General features: G+C 38.8%; 1 protein-coding gene across 2 annotated transcripts in view; it reads left to right on the plus strand.

The window, feature by feature from the left end:
• LOC124884135 (CD166 antigen homolog) overlaps positions 1 to 20,443 on the plus strand; it is a 64,223-nt gene that overhangs the window by 33,583 nt on the left and 10,197 nt on the right. For both annotated transcript variants that reach the window (XM_047391829.1, XM_047391828.1), the window contains exons 2-9: positions 5,775 to 5,881; positions 6,122 to 6,338; positions 7,900 to 7,964; positions 9,246 to 9,333; positions 9,527 to 9,700; positions 18,249 to 18,373; positions 19,832 to 19,964; positions 20,309 to 20,421. In XM_047391829.1, coding sequence (XP_047247785.1) covers positions 5,775 to 5,881; positions 6,122 to 6,338; positions 7,900 to 7,964; positions 9,246 to 9,333; positions 9,527 to 9,700; positions 18,249 to 18,373; positions 19,832 to 19,964; positions 20,309 to 20,421 — 1,022 coding nt within the window. The remainder of the gene's footprint in view (positions 1 to 5,774; positions 5,882 to 6,121; positions 6,339 to 7,899; positions 7,965 to 9,245; positions 9,334 to 9,526; positions 9,701 to 18,248; positions 18,374 to 19,831; positions 19,965 to 20,308; positions 20,422 to 20,443) is intronic.

The following is a 20,443-nucleotide window of genomic DNA, read 5'->3' on the forward strand; positions in this document are numbered from 1 at the left end:
TTCACCTATAATGCCAGATTGACCAAATAAAACTTGGAAACTGAACCTGGGGAAGAGCATTCCAATGACGAGCTTGCAGATGGCCTTCTTATACTAAACCCAAATGACTGCATTTTTATTTAAGTCAAGCAGTCATTTTTTGATTTTTTAAAGATGTATATATCTGAGTTTTATGGCGGTTTTCTGATCTATGGAGCTTGTAAAATTTTGACCTGCTGATACTGGTTTTAGCTGATTCTAATTTCTATGACATAAGATCTATAATATAGAAAGGTATAGAAACGGCATTCAAAACATTTTCCCCAGTCTACCTACTCTAAGTGGTCATAAATTATTAGTTTCAGTTTGGACAAAATAATTACAGAGTTGACATTTTAAACAGGCTTTACCATCAATGTGACTAGACATTACAAAACAGCAGTCGCTATGTGTATAATGTAGAAAATATAGACCCTTACCCTAACTCTTAGATTTCCAAATCCAGCTTGTTTCCTTATGGACAGGAAGTGAGGACATGTCGTTAAAACTAGTTTCCTTTTAAACGGCTTCTTTTATCTTTAGTGCTTCCTCTGACTTCATTTTTAATCAACTCCCCGATAATGAAAATGAAGAACATTGAGTCTTCTTCCCTCTATAACGGCATCCACACTTAAGAGTGTTGTTGTTGACACAATCTTTTCGTACTTGGTTTGGTATGTTCACTGATTAAAAGTAGACTGGATTTTTGAGTTTACAACTGTTCAAACAAGGTGAACTTTCCTTGGTGCTTCTCCAGTTTTATTCATACATTACTGTTTTCTATAGCTAATGTCAATGCTGCCATTGTCCTCTTGTCGTATAGACAACCGCTGGAAGTGGCGCCTTGATTTTGTTATGCATTGAGTGTGAACATGTGTGCAAACGTTTGTCACTCTGAAGACACTGTTCGCCTACTTCTGTTGTGAAGGATTACCTTATCTCAGCGAGCAGCCGGAGCTCTGCTGTCTCAAACTCAACATGTGCGATTAGTTCTCATTCTGTAATGGTGTAATTTCCACAGATAATGGCTTTACTTAATGCACACTTTTTTAAAGTTCTCAGAGACATAGCTTTATTTGAATATTCTAAAAAAATCTATTTGAATTTGAAATAGAAAGGATTCTATTAAACAGGGAGAGCGATAACCTTTTCCATCTCTGCTGTGCTCATGGTCTAACTTGCTCTTGTTCTTTATGAGCAGTCGTCCGACTGATTCTAGTAGATTGTGCTGCATTTTCTCCAGAGAGGTTTGCCTCTCAACACTTAAAACATAGACTGCTGCTGGCTGCATACATGTTCACACAATGCTTGAACCAAAATATCATCACCTTCAGCAGGTTGTGAAATGCATTCAGATTATTTTTCTTACATCACCCTAGCACCAGCCCACACAGGTGAAGCACACATTCAAGATTGTGACAGATTACTTCTGGCACCCTAAATACCTCCAAAAATGAAATGGAGCCGGATGTCATCTAACTTGACACATATGCAAAACATGTTCCCCTGTCTTCCAAAGAGAGCTCATTAACAGGCCCCTCTCAATATATTCACAATGTCTCCATTAGCCTTTTTTTCTCTTCCACCCAGCGTGTGCAATCATTTCTGCCTGGATCAGAAACCTGCACGTTTCATTAGATTTCCATCAGACAGGCAAAAAAGCAGAGTGCAGGATAGCTCTATCAGCATGCTGCATTCAAACCGGCTATCTGCAGTACAGTTTCAGGTGGATTCCATAGAAAACAAAACGTGGATGCGGTGCCGATGTATATATTGTGTTTCGTAAGTGCATATGTGCATAACTGGAACATGCAGTGACTTATTTTAATCAAATATTAAAGGTCATAAGAATGAAAGGGTTTTAATGGATGCAGTAGCTGAAATCCTTGAAATGGATCTTTCAGTATTAGAGGAAGACATTTCAAGATTTCATGAACAATGAGAGGAATCAGAGCATGAAATGTATGTATTCTGGTTGACAGACATCTGGGCTTATCTCTGTATTTGCTAGAAAATAGTTCCGGTGAAAGTGTCAGCCGTAGAAATCTGGTGATGTTTTGTCCTGTCCCATGGTGTCACCAAGTCTCGTTGTGAATACAGAGATGCAGCAATGCAAAACACATCTATAAAAATTATAAAGAGGCTAGAAGTGCGTTATCGTTGCTCAATTTTTAGCCATGCAGTCGCTCCCCTGCCATGTCTGCCAGTACAGACATGGCAGGGGAGTCCTGACCTATATTCTTCTTAATAAAGCTGATAATTATTTGACCGCTTGGGGGCATTCATAGACTGTGTATAGGGCATTGAACTAAAAATCAACCCACCCAGTCTTTAAACAGTGCACAGTGTGAATTTTTCACATTTTTATCCCAGTACATTGGCAGTATATGTAACAGAGATGATGTTTCTCAAGATGGGCTTTATTACTTTACACTTGGACTCAGTTTTGAAGTCTCATAAACCTGAAAGTTTAAGAGGTGTGTGTACATTTTTATACTATTAAAATAATAATTGCAGTTTATTAATGGTTAAGTAAATTTTTTCATAGATGCTTTAAAAGTAGATAAAGTCAAACAAAGAACAACATTAAGGAACAAGAACAGATAAACAGATAGAGCAGACATTAACAACAGAAGTAAAACATTGTCAGAGCGGTGTTAAAGATTTAAAATTGATCAGACTATAATAAAAACTACAAAATAGTTTCAAAAGCAAATACCAAGAAATTGCATTAGATATTAAGTTCAGATAAAGCCAAAAGGAACCTTTGAGACACTGGACAAATGAAGGTTTCAGGGTACCTTTGACTAGAAGTAAAAAGCTGTTAAAAAGCTTAAAGAGGCTGCCAGCTAACTTTGACTGACAGAGTCATAAAGCTACAGCTACCCGCCCCAGATCTTTCCTTGCAAAAAATTCAAAATTGGCTTATTTAAGCAGGAAATGTGTTTCTTGGTTAATTGCTTTGTATAGTTGGAAATCACCTAATAAGAGTGATGGGTGGTGCTTCAGTAGTTTCCGCAACATGACTTTGTATTTCTTGTAAGCAACTGAGAAGTTTACGAACAACTGGTAGTGGGCAGAAACAGGTTAGGGAGGGGCAGCGTGGCACTATTCTGCTCCAACCAAAGATCACTCAAATATTTCCTTTACTTTCTCTGGAAACTCATTAAACGGACTTTAACGTTTAGCAACAATGACATTTAGATCTCTAAAAACATAACTTTTCAAAATGTTGGTATATCTTCATGCCTAAATAGGGCTAAGGTCTATTTTAATGCAGGCCATGATGTGTTCTTAACCCATACCAAGTAGTTTTGAAAACTTTAACAAGAGAAAAATAACATTTTAAAAAGGCAATAAAGAACTACCATGGCTACAATTTAAAATACAAATTCTGGCTTTGAAGTTATCTTATAAGCAAGTGGAGTGTTTTCTTCCAGTCTCTAAGATGCATGCATCTTGACATGTTGCCTAATTCTCAACAAAGGTAGTAATTGCATTTCTCAAATGCCTAGGCAGTAGTTTAAAGTTAACATGTGGCCATAGGGTATTGAAGTCATAGCCAGAGAAATGGTTGCAACGCCCTAAAATTCTCCAGGACTGAGTCAAACCGGCGCTGTTTCAAAAAGATGTAATTAACTAGTCTGCGTTCTGTCATCCTTGTTGTTGGAGCCTTAAAAGCAGGTTTTGCTGTTTGGTTCAGAACCAGACTGGTAGTTGTTTGACAGCTCATGATGATAAGTGACAAGTGTTGGTGCGGGAACTTGTTCGGCTGAGTGCCAAGAACATGGCAGCAAGAGCAGAATTGCTGACTCCAGGCAGGCTGTTTGATTTTTTCTCTCTCTCAGTTCAGTAATAAATCACTGCAGTCCTTTACAATTTTATGAACTCGTGTAATAATTCTGACTTGATACAAAGTGGGAAACAAACATTTTTAAACATGTCACCCCAGACGTACATCACATCAACTGCACAAAGAGTCCCTTGGGGTCCCAGTTTTTAGTCTGTCCTAACGTGGACAATGGTAACCATAGTAAAAGTATTTACTTTCATTCAAACAAGATTCAAATGAGCCTCATGCACACAGCAAATGAATTCACTCCACCTCTGCCCCAGCAGAGAGGAAACCTTTAAAGCTCTGATGAGTTTAGAGTGAAACTGAGAGCGAAACTCTTACAGTGTTCTGCTGTTTTTTGTATTTCTTTTCTGCAAGAACTTAATTCAGACAATTTCGGAGATGAATGAGCACAACCAAATATTCAAGTAGCTTCATTCCTTCCCTGTAAATACACAAACATGACTTGTCACAGATTCAGCAGATAGAAAAGAAGGACGGATGGCCGGCCACTGCTTTGTTCTCATGTGCTCAACTGCTGTCGAGCTGTTTGGGGTTTTTGCTGTCAGATTTGTGCTTCAGCACGGCAACTTGCGCATTTACCTAAGCCTGAACTCCAAAGTGTCTGAAATGTAAATCTGAGCACTAGAGAAGGGAGCAGCGCCTCATTCTCAGTCAGGCCGTGGCACCCTCCTCTTCCCTGCGGCCCTTTGGCTCTAACCCCTCATCACAGTGCATTGAGACACTTTCTGGAGGCACCTTCCTTCCCACCACCCAACCCCATTCTCAGTCATGTTATCTCTTATGTCTCAATGAAATTTAAAATGGGAAAGGAATTGTATAATAATGTAGACTGTAGGAATTGTGTGTATTTAATAAAAGTTAAATATAATATTGCTATCAGGATGAAAATGATGATTCTAAATAGATGTCTGTCTCAACAAAAAAATCATAGATGCTAGATGAGACTTTTGCTTCCTTTTACCTATTTTTTGTGCTGTCCTTCTACATAATAGCCTAATGTGGAATGTGTCTTTAAAAAAATAATGAAAAAATAAGTATTATATCTACAACACGCCCTGAAGTATTGTAAATAAAAATCTTTTATTGCAGTGACATGATCTGCCACTGACATATTTCAAGAAATAAAATCCTTAATTTGAGTTCATATTTTAGTGGAGAAAATAATACCTCATAAAATAATAACATAAATAAATAAAGTATGATGTGGTAAGTGAGAAAAATTCTCAAAAGCTTGCTAATAGAGAACTGCAGTAAACAGTGACCTCCTTGTGTCAAGTATCCAGAACAATTTCTTTAAAGGCCTTTAAACACATCTTTACCAGGGATACCAGTAATACTATCTGCATACCATACCTGAGTGTCTTGTGCTATCTAATAATTTCTCCAAATAAAAGCAAATATGATTCAAATGGTATTGGTCCAAGCCCTCCTTCCAGTGCAACTCTTTTCTTGCATGTTTTTATCAAGGCAGACAGTAATAGTGGATGGCAGTGTTGAAACACGTATCAATAGAGAAGATCAAACTATTAGGGAGAGGCTGCTAGTAGCCAGAATGTTCAATTTAAAAACTCATGCCTTTCTAAGATTTATTTTAGCTTCATTGTTAATAGCTTCTTACACCTTCTGTGCTTCCTTTGACTTCATTTTTAAACATCTTACTGATAACAAAAATAAGTAATTAGAAGTAATATTGACTTAGTAACAACTTCCACATGGAAGAGTGTTGATGTTTGTGCAGCGTTAAAAGTACTGCTTCTACTGATTAGAAAAAGATAGGTTTTCGAGTTTCCAACTAGCAGGTCTTAAATGAATGTACAGAAAGTGTATTTCAGACTGTTTTCTGTCCTAAAACATAATTGAGATGTTAAGAAACAAATTTTTTGTTATTCTTTTTCAGTCACGGGTTTGGAAACTGTCATCGGCCTGTATGGGAAAACGGTGGAGATTCCTTGCAACATTAAAATCGCTAAAGTCGAAGACATCATGTTGACTAAATGGAAATATGTAAGTCACAGTGGAGGTCAATGGATTCACTGCAGTGACATCCGTCTGACATCCATTTGTCATGTTTGAACCACACCCAGTCTGGGAGCAGGAGGTGTGCATTAGAGTATATATCTGTCACCTTCATATGACTCTGCATTATAAATGAGGCAGGAGACCTAAACATTGTGCATGCTTTTATTTGAATTGGAAGACAAATGTGACAGATTGGTAACAAGTGCACTCTTCTGTTGTCTTCAGAGCAATGAACCGTCGGTGTCTGGAGACCTTCTGATCAAGCAGAAGAACGAGAATGCCACGGTCTCCGCTACAAATGAATACAAGCACCGCGTCAGCATGGCGGCAAACTTTAGCCTCTTGCTTGCTGATGCCAAACTGACCGACCAGCACACCTTCACCTGCTTGATGGTGTATGGTGGAGATATTAAAGAATATTCATTTAAGCTGGTTGTCCAGAGTGAGTACAGGCATTGTGCTTCTGTTTTAAAGGTCTTCTCAAACTGTTTTAAAGTTGTTCAGAAACACTCTTTATGAGTTGAATCTGCTCCTCCCGGTCTTACAGCAATTTTTGTAAATGTCCAAACAAAGTTGCTTCTTATTAGAATATCATTGAAAATAATTTAGTTAACTAATTTCATTCAAACTCTGAGTATTAAATAGCTTCATCATTCACAGAGTGATGTGTGATGTGAAGTGTTTATTTCTGTTAATTCTGATGATTATGGTTTACAGCTAATGAAAACCAAAATTAAGACAAACAAAAAAAAATCCAAATGTAGAAATGCTCACCTGTATGCCCATGTGCTTTACAGAATATGCACTCAGTATTGTATAGGGCCCTATTTGCTTGAATTACTCCATCAATGCCATGCGGCATGGAGGCGATCAGCCTTCAGCTCATCTGCATTATTGGTGCTGGTGTCTTTTCTTCCTCTTAACAATAAGGTCATGGAAGTTATCTGGCCAAGTCAAGCACAGCAATACCATAATCATTTAATCAGGTACTAGTACTAGAGATGGGCTTTACGGTTCTTTGGGGTGAGCCGAATCTCCTAAATCTATTTCTTTTAAAGTGCCATTTAAAAGACTTACCTATTTTTATTTACCTATTTTCAAGAGGCCAGCCTAGGGTTTCTCATTTCCTGTGTGAAACAAGCATAGGGAGAAATGGTAGTTACTGTTTTGTCATCCAAAGTGCATCCGGATTTTGCTGTGTTTTCCTTGGCTTGGACTAATCATTTAGTCTTTTAGAGTTGGCACTCATTTAAAGAAATCACATGCACCTTTAGTGGCATACTTGGCAACTCAGATGACATTAGGGCTACACAATATTTAAGACCTGCGATAATATTGATGAATGTTGTGGTAATGATATGACTTGTAATCATTTTTGCTTTGGGTTTATAGTAGGCATAGACATCAAATAATGAGTATTCCAACGTGCCGCTGAAAAAATTGAGTTTAATATTTTGTGTTCTGGAAATGTCTGTGAATGATGGCTCTTGAAGCACTGACTCCAGCTGCACATGGGGTGTTGTAAATCTCCCCCAAACTCTTGATTGGGCACCTTTTCTAACCACACTTTTTTCTTCCATTAAATTTTCCATTAATGTGTATGGATATAGAACTCTGTAAACATCCAGTTTCTTTAGCCGTAATAGATAAATTAACTTTTCAATGATAATAACATTATTGACATGCACCTGTATTCATTATATGGTCTATTTGGTCGTGAAGTTGGCGTAATACAAATATAGCTTACCTTTATGTTGCTGTGTGAAGAATAACATGCAGAGAATAAACAGTTTCAGACAGTCAGAAACAGTGTCTCCTGTGGGACAGGATAACATAATTTGTTTTGGATTTAAAGCTTTGCAACCCTACGGACTTCACATGCACAAACAGCTCTTTAACACTCAGAGTAGCCTCTTTAAGGTGCCACTATGACTGACAGGACCAACAGTTGTGTCTCCACTAACAACCTTTTCATTAACACAATTTTTGTTTGTGTATTACAGAGTTGCCTGAACCTCTTTTTATAACTGAGAAAGCAGAAGCTCTGGAGATTGGCAAACGCACGAAGGTGGAGTTCATTTTATCATAAATGTTGCTTACACCTACAGTATTTTAAGCTGTTACTCATCAAGGGAAGTCCCGGATTCGTGCTGTGGTATTTTGGGACCTATAGGATAGACCATGAATGTTACCACAGTAATGAGTTCTTTGAAGTGATTCTCATAAATTAGTGAAGAGCAGAACCCCTCCTTCCCTACAGCAATTAGAATACTCAGAGGATTGTATGGGCTTTAGAAACGCTTCGGGCATTTCATGGTCTGCTGCATGGAAAAGTCTTTTACTCCTCAAATGCAGTGGAGGTGCTAAAGAAAAAGCTAATATGTTTGGTAATTTAAAGACTTGAATGGAATGCTGGATTTTCTGTGAGTTGTATGCCTATAGTGGCATGCAAAAGTATTTATACCCCTTTTTATTTTTCATATTTTGTGATCTTATAACCGCAACTGTTAATTTATTTTTACGAAGTTTAATGTGATAGACCAACACAAAGCAATGGTTGATTGTGAAGTAAAAGCAAATGGAATCCAATTGAGATTCTGTGGCAAACTTGAAAATATATGCTCACGGACACTCTCCATATATTCTGGCTTATCTTGAGCTTTTTTGCAAGGATGACGGGGCAACAATCTCACACCACACCCTGAACCAATCATCGCCATGGTAAAACATGGTGGTGGCAGCATAATGCTATGGGGATGCTTTTATTCAGCAGAAAGAGGGCAGAGGTTCACCTTCTGTTAGAACAACTAACTTAAGCCTAAAGCCAGACCTAAATCCATCTGAGAATCATTTGCAAGACTTGAAATATGATGTTCTCTGATGCTCTGCATGGAATCTGACCGAGCTTGGGTTATTCTGCAAATAAGCATGTACAAAAATATGAAACCTCAAACTGAAAACACCATTTTCACAGTGAAACATCATGGTGGCAGCATCATGCTGTGGGGATACTTTTCCATTACAATAACAAGAAAACTAGTCAGAGTTGGCATAATAGGTGATACACAGTGTTGACTCAGGGGGGTTATATTGAAATGCGTGGTAAACGTACCAGATTTTTGTTTGCTGAAACATTTTTATTCCGTCTCTTTCATGTCACTCCACAAAGCTGCACTGCGGTGTTGGTCTGTCACATAAAATACTTTGTAGTTTGTTTATGTAATGTCACAAAGTGTAAAACGTCAATACTTTCACAAGGCTATGTTTTTCATTTCTTTGTTGGAAATTCATTGTTAAATTATTTGTTAGTTTGATTTTTTTTTTTTTTTTTTATCTATTTATTCCACAGCTCGGAACATGTGTTGCAAAAAATGGTAATCCAGCTGCAAACATTGTATGGCTGAAGAACAACAAAACCCTTTCTTCTGATGGAAACAGTGCGTATTCATCATCCTGTTGCATTTCTGGAAATGATAGCAAAATGTTATATTTATAAATATTTCATGCACAGATGTCCTTCTATCTTTTGAACATTTGGTTCTGAACTGTGTTTCTCTGCTGTCAGGGTGTGTGTGTGTGTAAGATGTGTTGATTGGTGCTGGTTTTTCTCCATTTTTCATTTGTGTCCAGGAATTTTGATCAACGAAACTGTGGTTAAACAACCTGGGAGTGATCTGTTGACTGTGGCGTCCACGCTGCAGTTTTCTGCCGAGAAGGACGACACAGGTGCCCAGTTCAGCTGCAGGGCTGAGCACCCACAGGGTCGTGACCTTGTGTCCCCCCCACAGACCTTTACCATCACCTGTAAGTCCCACTGAATACAGAGTGTTGTTTGTACATAAAATGTTGAGATCATAACCAAATGCTACATTAAATCAATAACCCACACAGAGGATGATTAATTTTATTTGTTATTGGCAGGATACCTTGAGAAACACTGCATATTTAATGTAAAGTTGAGCCAGTAGTCAAAGAGGGGGCTTATTTTTTCACCAATTTGGAGTAAGATAAATTCAGTTCCTTTAGAGAAGTGCCACAAAAAGAATTTAGCAAAGCAGCACTTTTCTGTTTTCAAAAACTAATTTTAGCCCTTTAGTTGTGTTGATCTAAAAAAATAATTCTGCTCTCCTTTTCTGTTTGTTAAAACTATTTCACAATCAGTCAGTCAACTTTGTATGGTAAAGCACTTGTCATACAGAGGAGCTTAACAGTATTTAAAAAGAAAAACAAAACAAAAAAACAGACTAATATTGAGAAAAAGATTAACTGATAAATCTAAATAAATGTAGAGGCTGGAGAAGTATGGAAACAGAATCAAATAGATGTAAAATTGGTAAAAATGTATTAACAAATGAAATTAAATATGGAAAATGTAACAAATTTATATTGAAGCTCTTCAGTTTTATTTATTTATTTTTTACCATGTCCTGTTCAGCAGAGTATCGCTCAGAATTGTTGTCTGAGTGCCAAGAAATTGCCCAACAGATTTACTTTCACAGGCGGAGCATCACAGCTAATGCTTTAAAGCTCTGCTTGATATTTATAAAATAAACTTTATTATAAACTTCTTTGGGAATATTTCAATTGTTACGGACATGGAGACTGAAATGAAAAGGAAAACAGAAGCTTGAAAAAGAGAGAGAAAGGGAAAAAGGGGAGAAAAGAAGGATGAAGAAAATAAAAGATTACACCCTGTTTGCTTATACACCTGCACTTTTTTTTTTTTTTTACAAAATAACACACGGTATTTATGAATGTAAAGTGTACTTAGAGAGAGGTGCAGCCCAATATAAAACATCTGTGTATCTGTCAACACCTGAAGCTTAACACCTGTGAGTATGAGTGTGGACATTGTTTGTATACAAGGTTTCTCCACAAAAATATGCAATAGGGAGTTTGAGGAACCACCAACCTGCCTCGTGGTCCCCAGGCGGACACTGAGGAGATCCGAGCCACAGACATCCAAAGGCCCCCCAAAGCACAGGAACCCCAGGAGAACCACCACCGGGACTACCACAACCCCCCCAGAGAAGAGCAGTGGAGAGTCCCAGGGGTGCCACCCAGCAGCGACAGTGCAGAAGCCCCAGGGAGCCGCAGCGACGAGCCCACAGGACCCGCTGGCAGCCGTCCACGCCCGAGCAGATCCAGCCATGGACCCAGAGACCCAAGACCCCGGGACACACAACTCCCCCAAGCAGAGGCCCGACAGAGCCCAGGGGGCCAGGCCCCGGCAAGCAGCCACCGGGAGTGAGCCAGCACACACCAAAGCACCCAGCCCCGGACACCGAGAAGCCCAAGTACACCAGCGGGCAGAGACTCCAACCACCGGCAGGTAGTGTGGCGGGAAGGAAATAGGCCCCCCATAAGATGGGGGGGCCTAAGCTGATCCAGGAGAGGGAGCAGTCCAAGACCCAGCCTGTCACAAAAAAAACCAGGCACTCACAGTCACAATCACCCACTCCCACCTTCATGCATACACATAAAATCACTCGCACCCAACGTAAAGACAAACAACAATGGACGTCATAAATTCATTCACACTCCCCATGCATACTCTATACTACCAGGTCCAGGCGCCGGTACCCCCTTGGGGCAATCAGCCCTCGGACCAAGGAGGTGGTCCCCTTCCCTCCTGGGGCGGAGACAGGCAGACAGCGCTGGCACTGCCCAGACCCGGGCGGCCCCGGCCCGGCCCCCGCCCCGAACCCAGTCCCCAACAACCCCCATCCACCTCCGGCGAGGGGGCTATGTACAAAAGAGGGGTCCACATGGCCCAAACCAGCCCGCCAAGTTTTATTAATTACCAGAAGATCTGTTACTGCCCAAAACGCATTACTGAGCCATGCATCAGTCTCGTTTTTAATTTATAAAATTTCAAATGAAAAAAAAGTAAAGCTTCAGTGGTGGTGTGAGGGTTTCTTAGACCTTTGTTCTGTGGTTTCTGTGCTAAGCTGAACCTACATTGATTACAGTTTTGGTTTTTTGGGTTTTTTTTTACAGTGAAGACACTGTATTGCTTGCTATTTTTATCAAGCCTCTCAGAGTCAATACTAGAATAACTTTTCACTATAATTTCAGCTGCAAGTCTTTAGGATATGTCTCTACCAGCTTTGTAAATCTAGAGACTGACATTTCTGCCCATTCTTCTTTGCAAGTAGGACTCTGGCTCAGCCAGAATGGATGGAGAGCATCTGTAAAAAGTCATTTTTATGTCTTTCCAATGATTTTGAATTTGATTTAGGTCTAAACGGGAGTCTGCAACCTTTATAATCCAAAGAGATATTTTTTGCACTTTTTTGCTCCTCTGGTGAAATTTGTCTGGAGCCACAAAACTTGCACAATATTTTGAAAAAGACAGCTTTAGTTTTGAAAATATCTGCTGTATATAAACTCGCTTGTTTTATGGTTAAAAGTGTCTTGGAAATTTTAGATGTGTGTCTGCTTCAACACACCTGAATCAAATAATTCGATCATTAGCAGGACTCTGAAGAACTTGACTGCATACTGAGGAGGTGATTCACCTATTTGATTCAGGTGTGTTTGACCAAGGACACATCTAAAAGTTGCAGGACACCAGCCCTCAAGGACTGTAGTTTGACACCCCTGTTTAGACCATGGAGAACACAAAGAAAACTCACTGAGTAAAACAGAAATAATACTTGTACCTTAAGTCTCATTCCATGTTTTCTAGCAGATATTGCAAAAAAACACATATGTAGCCATATGCGTAATATGCGGTCAATGTTCTTCTGGAAGGTGAACCTTCAGCCCCATCTCCAGTCTTTTGCAGCCTCTAAAGGTTGTCCTCAGGATTTTCTTATATTTAGCTCCATCCATCCTCCAATCATCTATGACCATTTGCCCTGTCCCTGCTGGAGACAGGACGTCTCCACAGCATGATGCTGTCACCAACATGTTTCACAATAAGGAGGGTGTGTTCAATGTGATGTGCAGTGTTAACTTTCCATCACTCATAGTGTTTTACAAATAGGTCAAAAATGTCAGTGTTGGTCTCACTGCCTTTCAACAGTGGCTTTCTTCTTGTTACTCTCTCACAATGACCAGACTTGTGGAGTGGGGGACTTATAGTTGTCCTATTGATACATTCCCTACACCTTAGGTGTGGATCTCTGCAGCTGCTCCATATTTAGATTGGGCCGGTTGGCTCCAGCTCTGATTAATGCCCACCGTGCAGATGGATGGCCATGTCTGGAAAGATTTGCAGTTGTCCCATACTCTTTCCAATTTCAGATGGTCAGCACTCTGTAGGATGCTAAAACCTGGAATATTGTTAACGGTTTTGTAGGCTTCTCCACAATTTCATTCTTAAGCTGTCTGCTGTGGTTTTTGGCCTTCATGATCCTGTTTGTTCACTAATGTTTGTTCACTAAGGCGGACCCTGTTAGCTTATTACGTAAATTCTGCAAGGAATTTGTTGCACTGGATTTTATTTAGGGAAAGCGAGAGTGATGAGGATGATCTAAATGAATTAATGCAAATGCACGCCACACATTTCAGATTTTTATTTATAAAAGACTTTGAAAGCCATGCATCCTTTTTCCATCTCTACGACTATACACTCCTTTTTGTTGGTCTAGCACAAAAAATCCCAACAGAATACATTGAAAAAATCTGGAGGTAAAAATGTTTTTGCAAGGCACTGTTAGTAGTGCCTGCTTTTCTGCAACATTCATGTTTCTATATTACATGTGGAGGTTTAACCTTTGTTTTACTTTTTTTTTAACCAGATAATCTATTGATTTTTTGTCAGGTTTTAGTTCCTATATAGCGATTCAGATTTTGCTCTTCCCTGTCTACATTTCTCCTGAGCAGACTTGAACTAAGCACATGCTGCCTGAAAGTTTCTAATTTGTAAAAAAAAAAAGACAGAAGGAGGCAAGGACTGAGGGTCACACATTTCACTTTTGGTGAAAAATAAATTTGGGAGACTTTGCAGTGTTAACTTGCTGCTGTGGATCTCCTGTAAGTGCAGCTTACCCTCAAGGGTAGCCTGACTGACCAGATGTCAACCACTTCAAGCTTCTAGTATCTGTCTCCCTTTCACCTTCTGTTTGTTACCTTTTCCAAATCTGATTCTCTATGGAAAACAACAATCTCTGTGTTGCATCAGCTAAAAATTAAAAGTCTGATTTGGATTGGGCAAGTTATTAATTATAACTCTCATGGAGATCATTAATCCTTATAACCAAATATCTGAAAATGAAAATACATGTTTTATTATTTTTTCTTTCTAATTGCTGTTTTAAAGTTGACATAAGACTTTTGATCACATGCATGCAGACAAGGGCCAGTTTGAGAGTCTAACATTATAATTATCTTAAGTAAAAATATATGAATACCACAGTTCCAGTGTATTTATATAAAATATTTAATACATTATTACATTCATAATGGAGTTTTTTAATGTATTAATGTACTGCTATTTTAATTCAATTTGAGTAGGCTTAAGGAAAATTATATAATAAACACTTGTTATATTTAGTAGTACTTTTCCAGGGCTTTTTTCAGAGGATTATAACTTATTGTCATTCTGCTCTTTAGAAATGTATTACTCATATACAGGTCCTTCTCAAAATATTAGCATATTGTGATAAAGTTCATTATTTTCCATAGTGTCATGATGAAAATTTAACATTCATATATTTTAGATTCATTGCACACTAACGGAAATATTTCAGGTCTTTTATTGTCTTAATACGGATGATTTTGGCATACAGCTCATGAAAACCCAAAATTCCTATCTCACAAAATTAGCATATCATTAAAAGGGTCTCTAAACGAGCTATGAACCTAATCATCTGAATCAACGAGTTAACTCTAAACACCTGCAAAAGATTCCTGAGGCCTTTAAAACTCCCAGCCTGGTTCATCACTCAAAACCCCAATCATGGGTAAGACTGCCGACCTGACTGCTGTCCAGAAGGCCACTATTGACACCCTCAAGCAAGAGGGTAAGACACAGAAAGAAATTTCTGAACGAATAGGCTATTCCCAGAGTGCTGTATCAAGGCACCTCAGTGGGAAGTCTGTGGGAAGGAAAAAGTGTGGCAGAAAACGCTGCACAACGAGAAGAGGTGACCGGACCCTGAGGAAGATTGTGGAGAAGGGCCGATTCCAGACCTTGGGGGACCTGCGGAAGCAGTGGACTGAGTCTGGAGTAGAAACATCCAGAGCCACCGTGCACAGGCGTGTGCAGGAAATGGCCTACAGGTGCCGCATTCCCCAGGTCAAGCCACTTTTGAACCAGAAACAGTGGCAGAAGCGCCTGACCTGGGCTACAGAGAAGCAGCACTGGACTGTTGCTCAGTGGTCCAAAGTACTTTTTTCGGATGAAAGCAAATTCTGCATGTCATTTGGAAATCAAGGTGCCAGAGTCTGGAGGAAGACTGGGGAGAAGGAAATGCCAAAATGCCAGAAGCCCAGTGTCAAGTACCCACAGTCAGTGATGGTCTGGGGTGCCGTGTCAGCTGCTGGTGTTGGTCCACTGTGTTTTATCAAGGGCAGGGTCAATGCAGCTAGCTATCAAGAGATTTTGGAGCACTTCATGCTTCCATCTGCTGAAAAGCTTTATGGAGATGAAGATTTCATTTTCAGCACGACCTGGCACCTGCTCACAGTGCCAAAACCACTGGTAAATGGTTTACTGACCATGGTATCACTGTGCTCAATTGGCCTGCCAACTCTCCTGACCTGAACCCCATAGAGAATCTGTGGGATATTGTGAAGAGAACGTTGAGAGACTCAAGACCCAACACTCTGGATGAGCTAAAGGCCGCTATCGAAGCATCCTGGGCCTCCATAAGACCTCAGCAGTGCCACAGGCTGATTGCCTCCATGCCACGCCGCATTGAAGCAGTCATTTCTGCAAAAGGATTCCCGACCAAGTATTGAGTGCATAACTGTACATGATTATTTTAAGGTTGACGTTTTTTGTATTAAAAACACTTTTCTTTTATTGGTCGGATGAAATATGCTAATTTTGTGAGATAGGAATTTTGGGTTTTCATGAGCTGTATGCCAAAATCATCCGTATTAAGACAATAAAAGACCTGAAATATTTCAGTTAGTGTGCAATGAATCTAAAATATATGAATGTTAAATTTTCATCATGACATTATGGAAAATAATGAACTTTATCACAATATGCTAATATTTTGAGAAGGACCTGTACAACAAGCTAATGTTTGCTGGTTAATTAGTGGGGCTGTCTGCCCAGGTAGCCAGTCTGCTGCCCAACAGACATTTAGTTTCCTCTGAACTGCTTTTATGTTATGAATGGGGGTGCTGCGTTATTCTATGTTTCATACAGCTGAAGAAAACTTTGTATTGGACAAAACTTTTTATGTTTTGTGTTATTTTTTTTTTGTCTTTGCTATATTTTGTATCAATATTAATATATGTTAAATTCAAAACTATCTGAAGGATGAATTATTTTTCTTCCCATTGAGAGATCTATAGTACATATCAAAAGAACAATCCAGAGATTTCTGTATATTTATCAGGATTAGAATTTACTTTGAATCAATGAGAAGATTAATATCTCAATTAAATAGGGAATACTAACTCTCCAACTATGATCTCTAGTACCTTTTATTATTCAATTTGATAATAATCTATCCATAATTTATTGATTAAACAAAAAATAACCAGATGTAAATACTTATAAACAAAGATATATGACAATAATTAATGTAAAAGCCAATAACTAAAGGAGGAATTTAAACTGGATGATTAATGTTTAAAATAACAGCACCAGAACTTGTTCTGGTTCAATAATTAAGTATTAGTTTTTCAGAGGCCTAGTTTTAAGTTCTAATCTCTAACTTTAAACTCAAAGGTGAAATCTTGAGAAAAAGGAGGGTTCCACCTTTAGGAACCTTTAGGAATCATCCAATTTCATGGGCACCAGCACAGCCACATCAGAACAAAATAGGAACCCCTACATGCTCCAAAATAGAGCCAGCTGGACCTTTGCAGGTGTGCAATTCTGACCCCCTTTCTCTTAGCCTGTCTGGTAGAGACATTTTGGTACAAACAGCTCTTCAGATTGCTAAACACCTACTTTCCTAGGTAGGCCTGAATCTATAGGGCTGTTCAGGCCTACCTGGGAAAGTCATGCTGATACTGTATTCTTAATTACATGACAGAAAAGCTACCCTAGATAAACCTTCTGGGTTAAGCAGTAGGTGTCTCAACAGTGTGTTTGGAGAAAAACAGTCTTGCAAGAGCTTACTCAGAATATATAAAATAATATAAAATAGCACACAATGCAAACAAACAAAACAAAGGAATGATCAGTCCTCTCGCTGACCTTGTCATGCAAATCTTTTTGATGGACTCTTAGGTTTTCTTTGAGTCTCCCATTAAATAGAATCTTCAATTTTCCACATCTTTGAAATAACTTCCCATATCTTTTGGTAGATTTTCACAGAAACAGACAACAAATGAGCAAGGTCATTAAAACAGTCACTACTTAAAAAAAATCCTCTCCCAAAGGGAGAGAGTTTCTTTTGACTAAATCTCTAGGCTGGGAAAGCCATTCGAAGTAGGAAACAAAGCATTTGTAGCTGAAAGGTGAAATCTGAGGTGTGTGTGTGGGTGCACTACATTTTAAAACCTGTAATCAGCCACTGCCTAAAGAAATGTACTGTGTTAAGAAAAAGGGTCATGAAGATACAGCGTTACAAAAACAGGCTGACAGTCTATTATTTTTTTTATAGGTTGTATTTTAGCCCAGATGTCTGCTATCTGGTTGTTGCCTCTGCAAGTAAAGTTATTAGCTGATGTACTGGATAATTGATAGTACACTCGTCTGTCTATTAACTAGATAATGAGCTGCATAAAAACAGCCTCTGACCCATTACAAAATCAAAAAACATGGCTTGCAGCTGTTGTTGGCTGTAGCATTTGTTTCAGTTTTTATGTAATTATTTTGCTTCAAGCCAAGCCAGCCAAAAGTTACACATCTCATCGTAAAAGCTTTAAACATACTGGGTTCTGAGAGGTTATTTTGGAATTTATGTTGTAGGCAACAAATATGGAAGTTGCCTGCTTACTTCAGTCCAAAGTGGAGTTTATTGGTGCAGGAGCCATTTTTTAGAAGTAATTCTTGAACGAGTTTGCTTCAGATGGAGCAAGGTTTGAAAGAATTGTTTTCTTGAGTGCCTCTGATTATGACAGTAATTCAGCCATCTGCGCCGCTGCATTTTAAGCTTGATCACAACCAATATCGAGGTGCAAAATTGGAGCTCTTCCTCCAATTTATTCTCAGTTTGAGAAACATTCCTCACTTGTTGCAGTCTGACACATCTCCCCTTGTTCATCTGCACAGACTTCACGGAAAATATTGTTCTTAAGGTCGACCCCAAAGATCCAGTCGTAGAGGGAAGCAACGTGACTCTGATGTGTGTGGCAGATGGAAACCCTCCTCCCACCAGCTTTAACTTTGACCTTAAGGTACCCAAACACACAAAAATGCCTTCACCTGTATGCTCTATTGAGAAGTTAACTAAAATATGTGCAGGGCTATAAAAAAGTACTTTACATTTACATTTACGTTTTGCAGGTCTCTTCTGTTTTGCTTTTTTTGTTTTAGATCATCAAAGCAACTTTTAATATCAAACAAAAATTAGTTAATTCAAAATGCAGTTTTCAAATGATGATTTCAATTGTTAAGGTAAAAAAAAAAAGCTTTCCACACCAACCCAGATCCATGTGAAAAAGTAATTGGCCCTAAACCTATTAACTGGTCGTACCAGCCTACAAGTGTTGGCAGTAATTGGTAACGAGTCTTTTATATCACTGCTGATAAATTTTGCTAACTCTTCTGGACAGGACTTTTTACCCTTACCACATTGGAGACTTTTCAAGCACAAACGGCCTGTCTAATTTAAGTCCAAACTTTGATTAGGCTACTTCATTTAGATGTTTTAGCTATTCAGAGGTGGCCCTACTGGTGTGCTTTGGATCACTGTCATGCTGCATGACCCAAGTGCGCTAAAGTTTAAGAACACTAGCTTGGTAGAAAGCATCAGTTACAGAAAGTTGCCCAGGTCCTGAAGTGGCAAAGCATACCAAAACCAGCACACCACCATGTTTGACCATCAGTACAATGTGCTTTTTCTAAATTGCAGTGTTAATTTTAGGCCAGCTGTAACAAAATGCAAACCTTCCAAGAAGTTCCTCTTTGGTCATATTGGTCCATAGAATATGTTCCCTACATTTTTGGAGATGGTTAAGATGTTTCGGGGCCTTTGTGTTTTTGTTGGTCACCATCGGTTTTCTTCTTAAAACTCTTCCATGAATGCTGTTTTTGTCCCAATCTTTTTTTTTGTTGTTGTTGAATCATGACTTCGAACATTGACAGCAAGTGAGGCATTGGAAAAGCTCTTCAGTGTTTCACATTTTCTCATTGTGGATAATTGCTCTCACTGTATTTAACTGGAATGCCAAAGCTTTAAGAATGACTTGTTTCTCACCTAGTCAGCAAATGTTTTTTTGTTTTTTTTTTAAATCTTTTATCCTACTTCATGTTGTCAGACAGGATCTATTTAGCTGATTTTCCAATGCTACAGGTCTGACAGTAGTGAAGCAAGGTTCTAGGTACTAACATTGAACTTATCTTTTCAGAAACTGTGGTAAATCATAACTGATTAATGATTTAACAATGGGGGGCCAATTACTCTTTCACATTAGGCCAGGTTGGTTTGGATGTTTTTTTTCCCCCTTTATAAATTAAATCCCTATTTGAAAATATTATGTATTTACTCAGGTTATCTTTGTCTGTTGTGTCTGATGTTATGAAACTTAAAATGTTATTAAAAAAGCATGAGGTAAATGGTAGTCAGTACATTTTTATGGCACTGTAAACTAACTGAGGCAACATGTGCCTGCCTGATTATACACTTTTTGCAGGGAGAATTGGTGAAAATGAAAAATGCAAACACTTACACCATCACAAACATCTCACGCAACAACAGCGGGGAATACAAATGCTCTCTAGCTGATAACCCCTCGATGGAAGCAACAATGAACATCACAGTAAACTGTAAGGATGTTTTGATTTTTTTTACTTCCTTTTTAAAAAAGCGACTACAGTTTAGTCACACGCCTGCATGACTGCATCATTATCACTGTCATTTCCTTCTCTGTCTGCAGACTGTCTTGTTACAATAAGATAGAAAGGTGTTTGTTAGAGAAGAGAAAGTCCTAATATCTCTCTTTGCCAGACTGCCCTCTTATGATTTGCACAGACAAGTGTTGTGTGTCAGCTGCACTGTTTCTAATAGGCTCTGTCTGTGAGCCAAGTGCAAAGTTGTGCAGGTAAAAGCTGAAATGTTTCATCCCTTTTTAAACCTCTGAACTGTCCTTTCCACATCCTGTCCTCTTTAGTCTTAGACATCAAATTATACCTAAATAAGACAGTCATCAGACGCGCAGGCGGTTCTTTGAATCTAAGTCTCGACATTGATTCCTCTTCAAAACCAACGGTCTCCTGGACAAAGGTAAAAGCAATCTTCTTTAGAG

Source organism: Girardinichthys multiradiatus, chromosome 18 (genome assembly GCF_021462225.1).
Source record: "Girardinichthys multiradiatus isolate DD_20200921_A chromosome 18, DD_fGirMul_XY1, whole genome shotgun sequence".
Lineage (NCBI taxonomy): Eukaryota > Metazoa > Chordata > Actinopteri > Cyprinodontiformes > Goodeidae > Girardinichthys > Girardinichthys multiradiatus.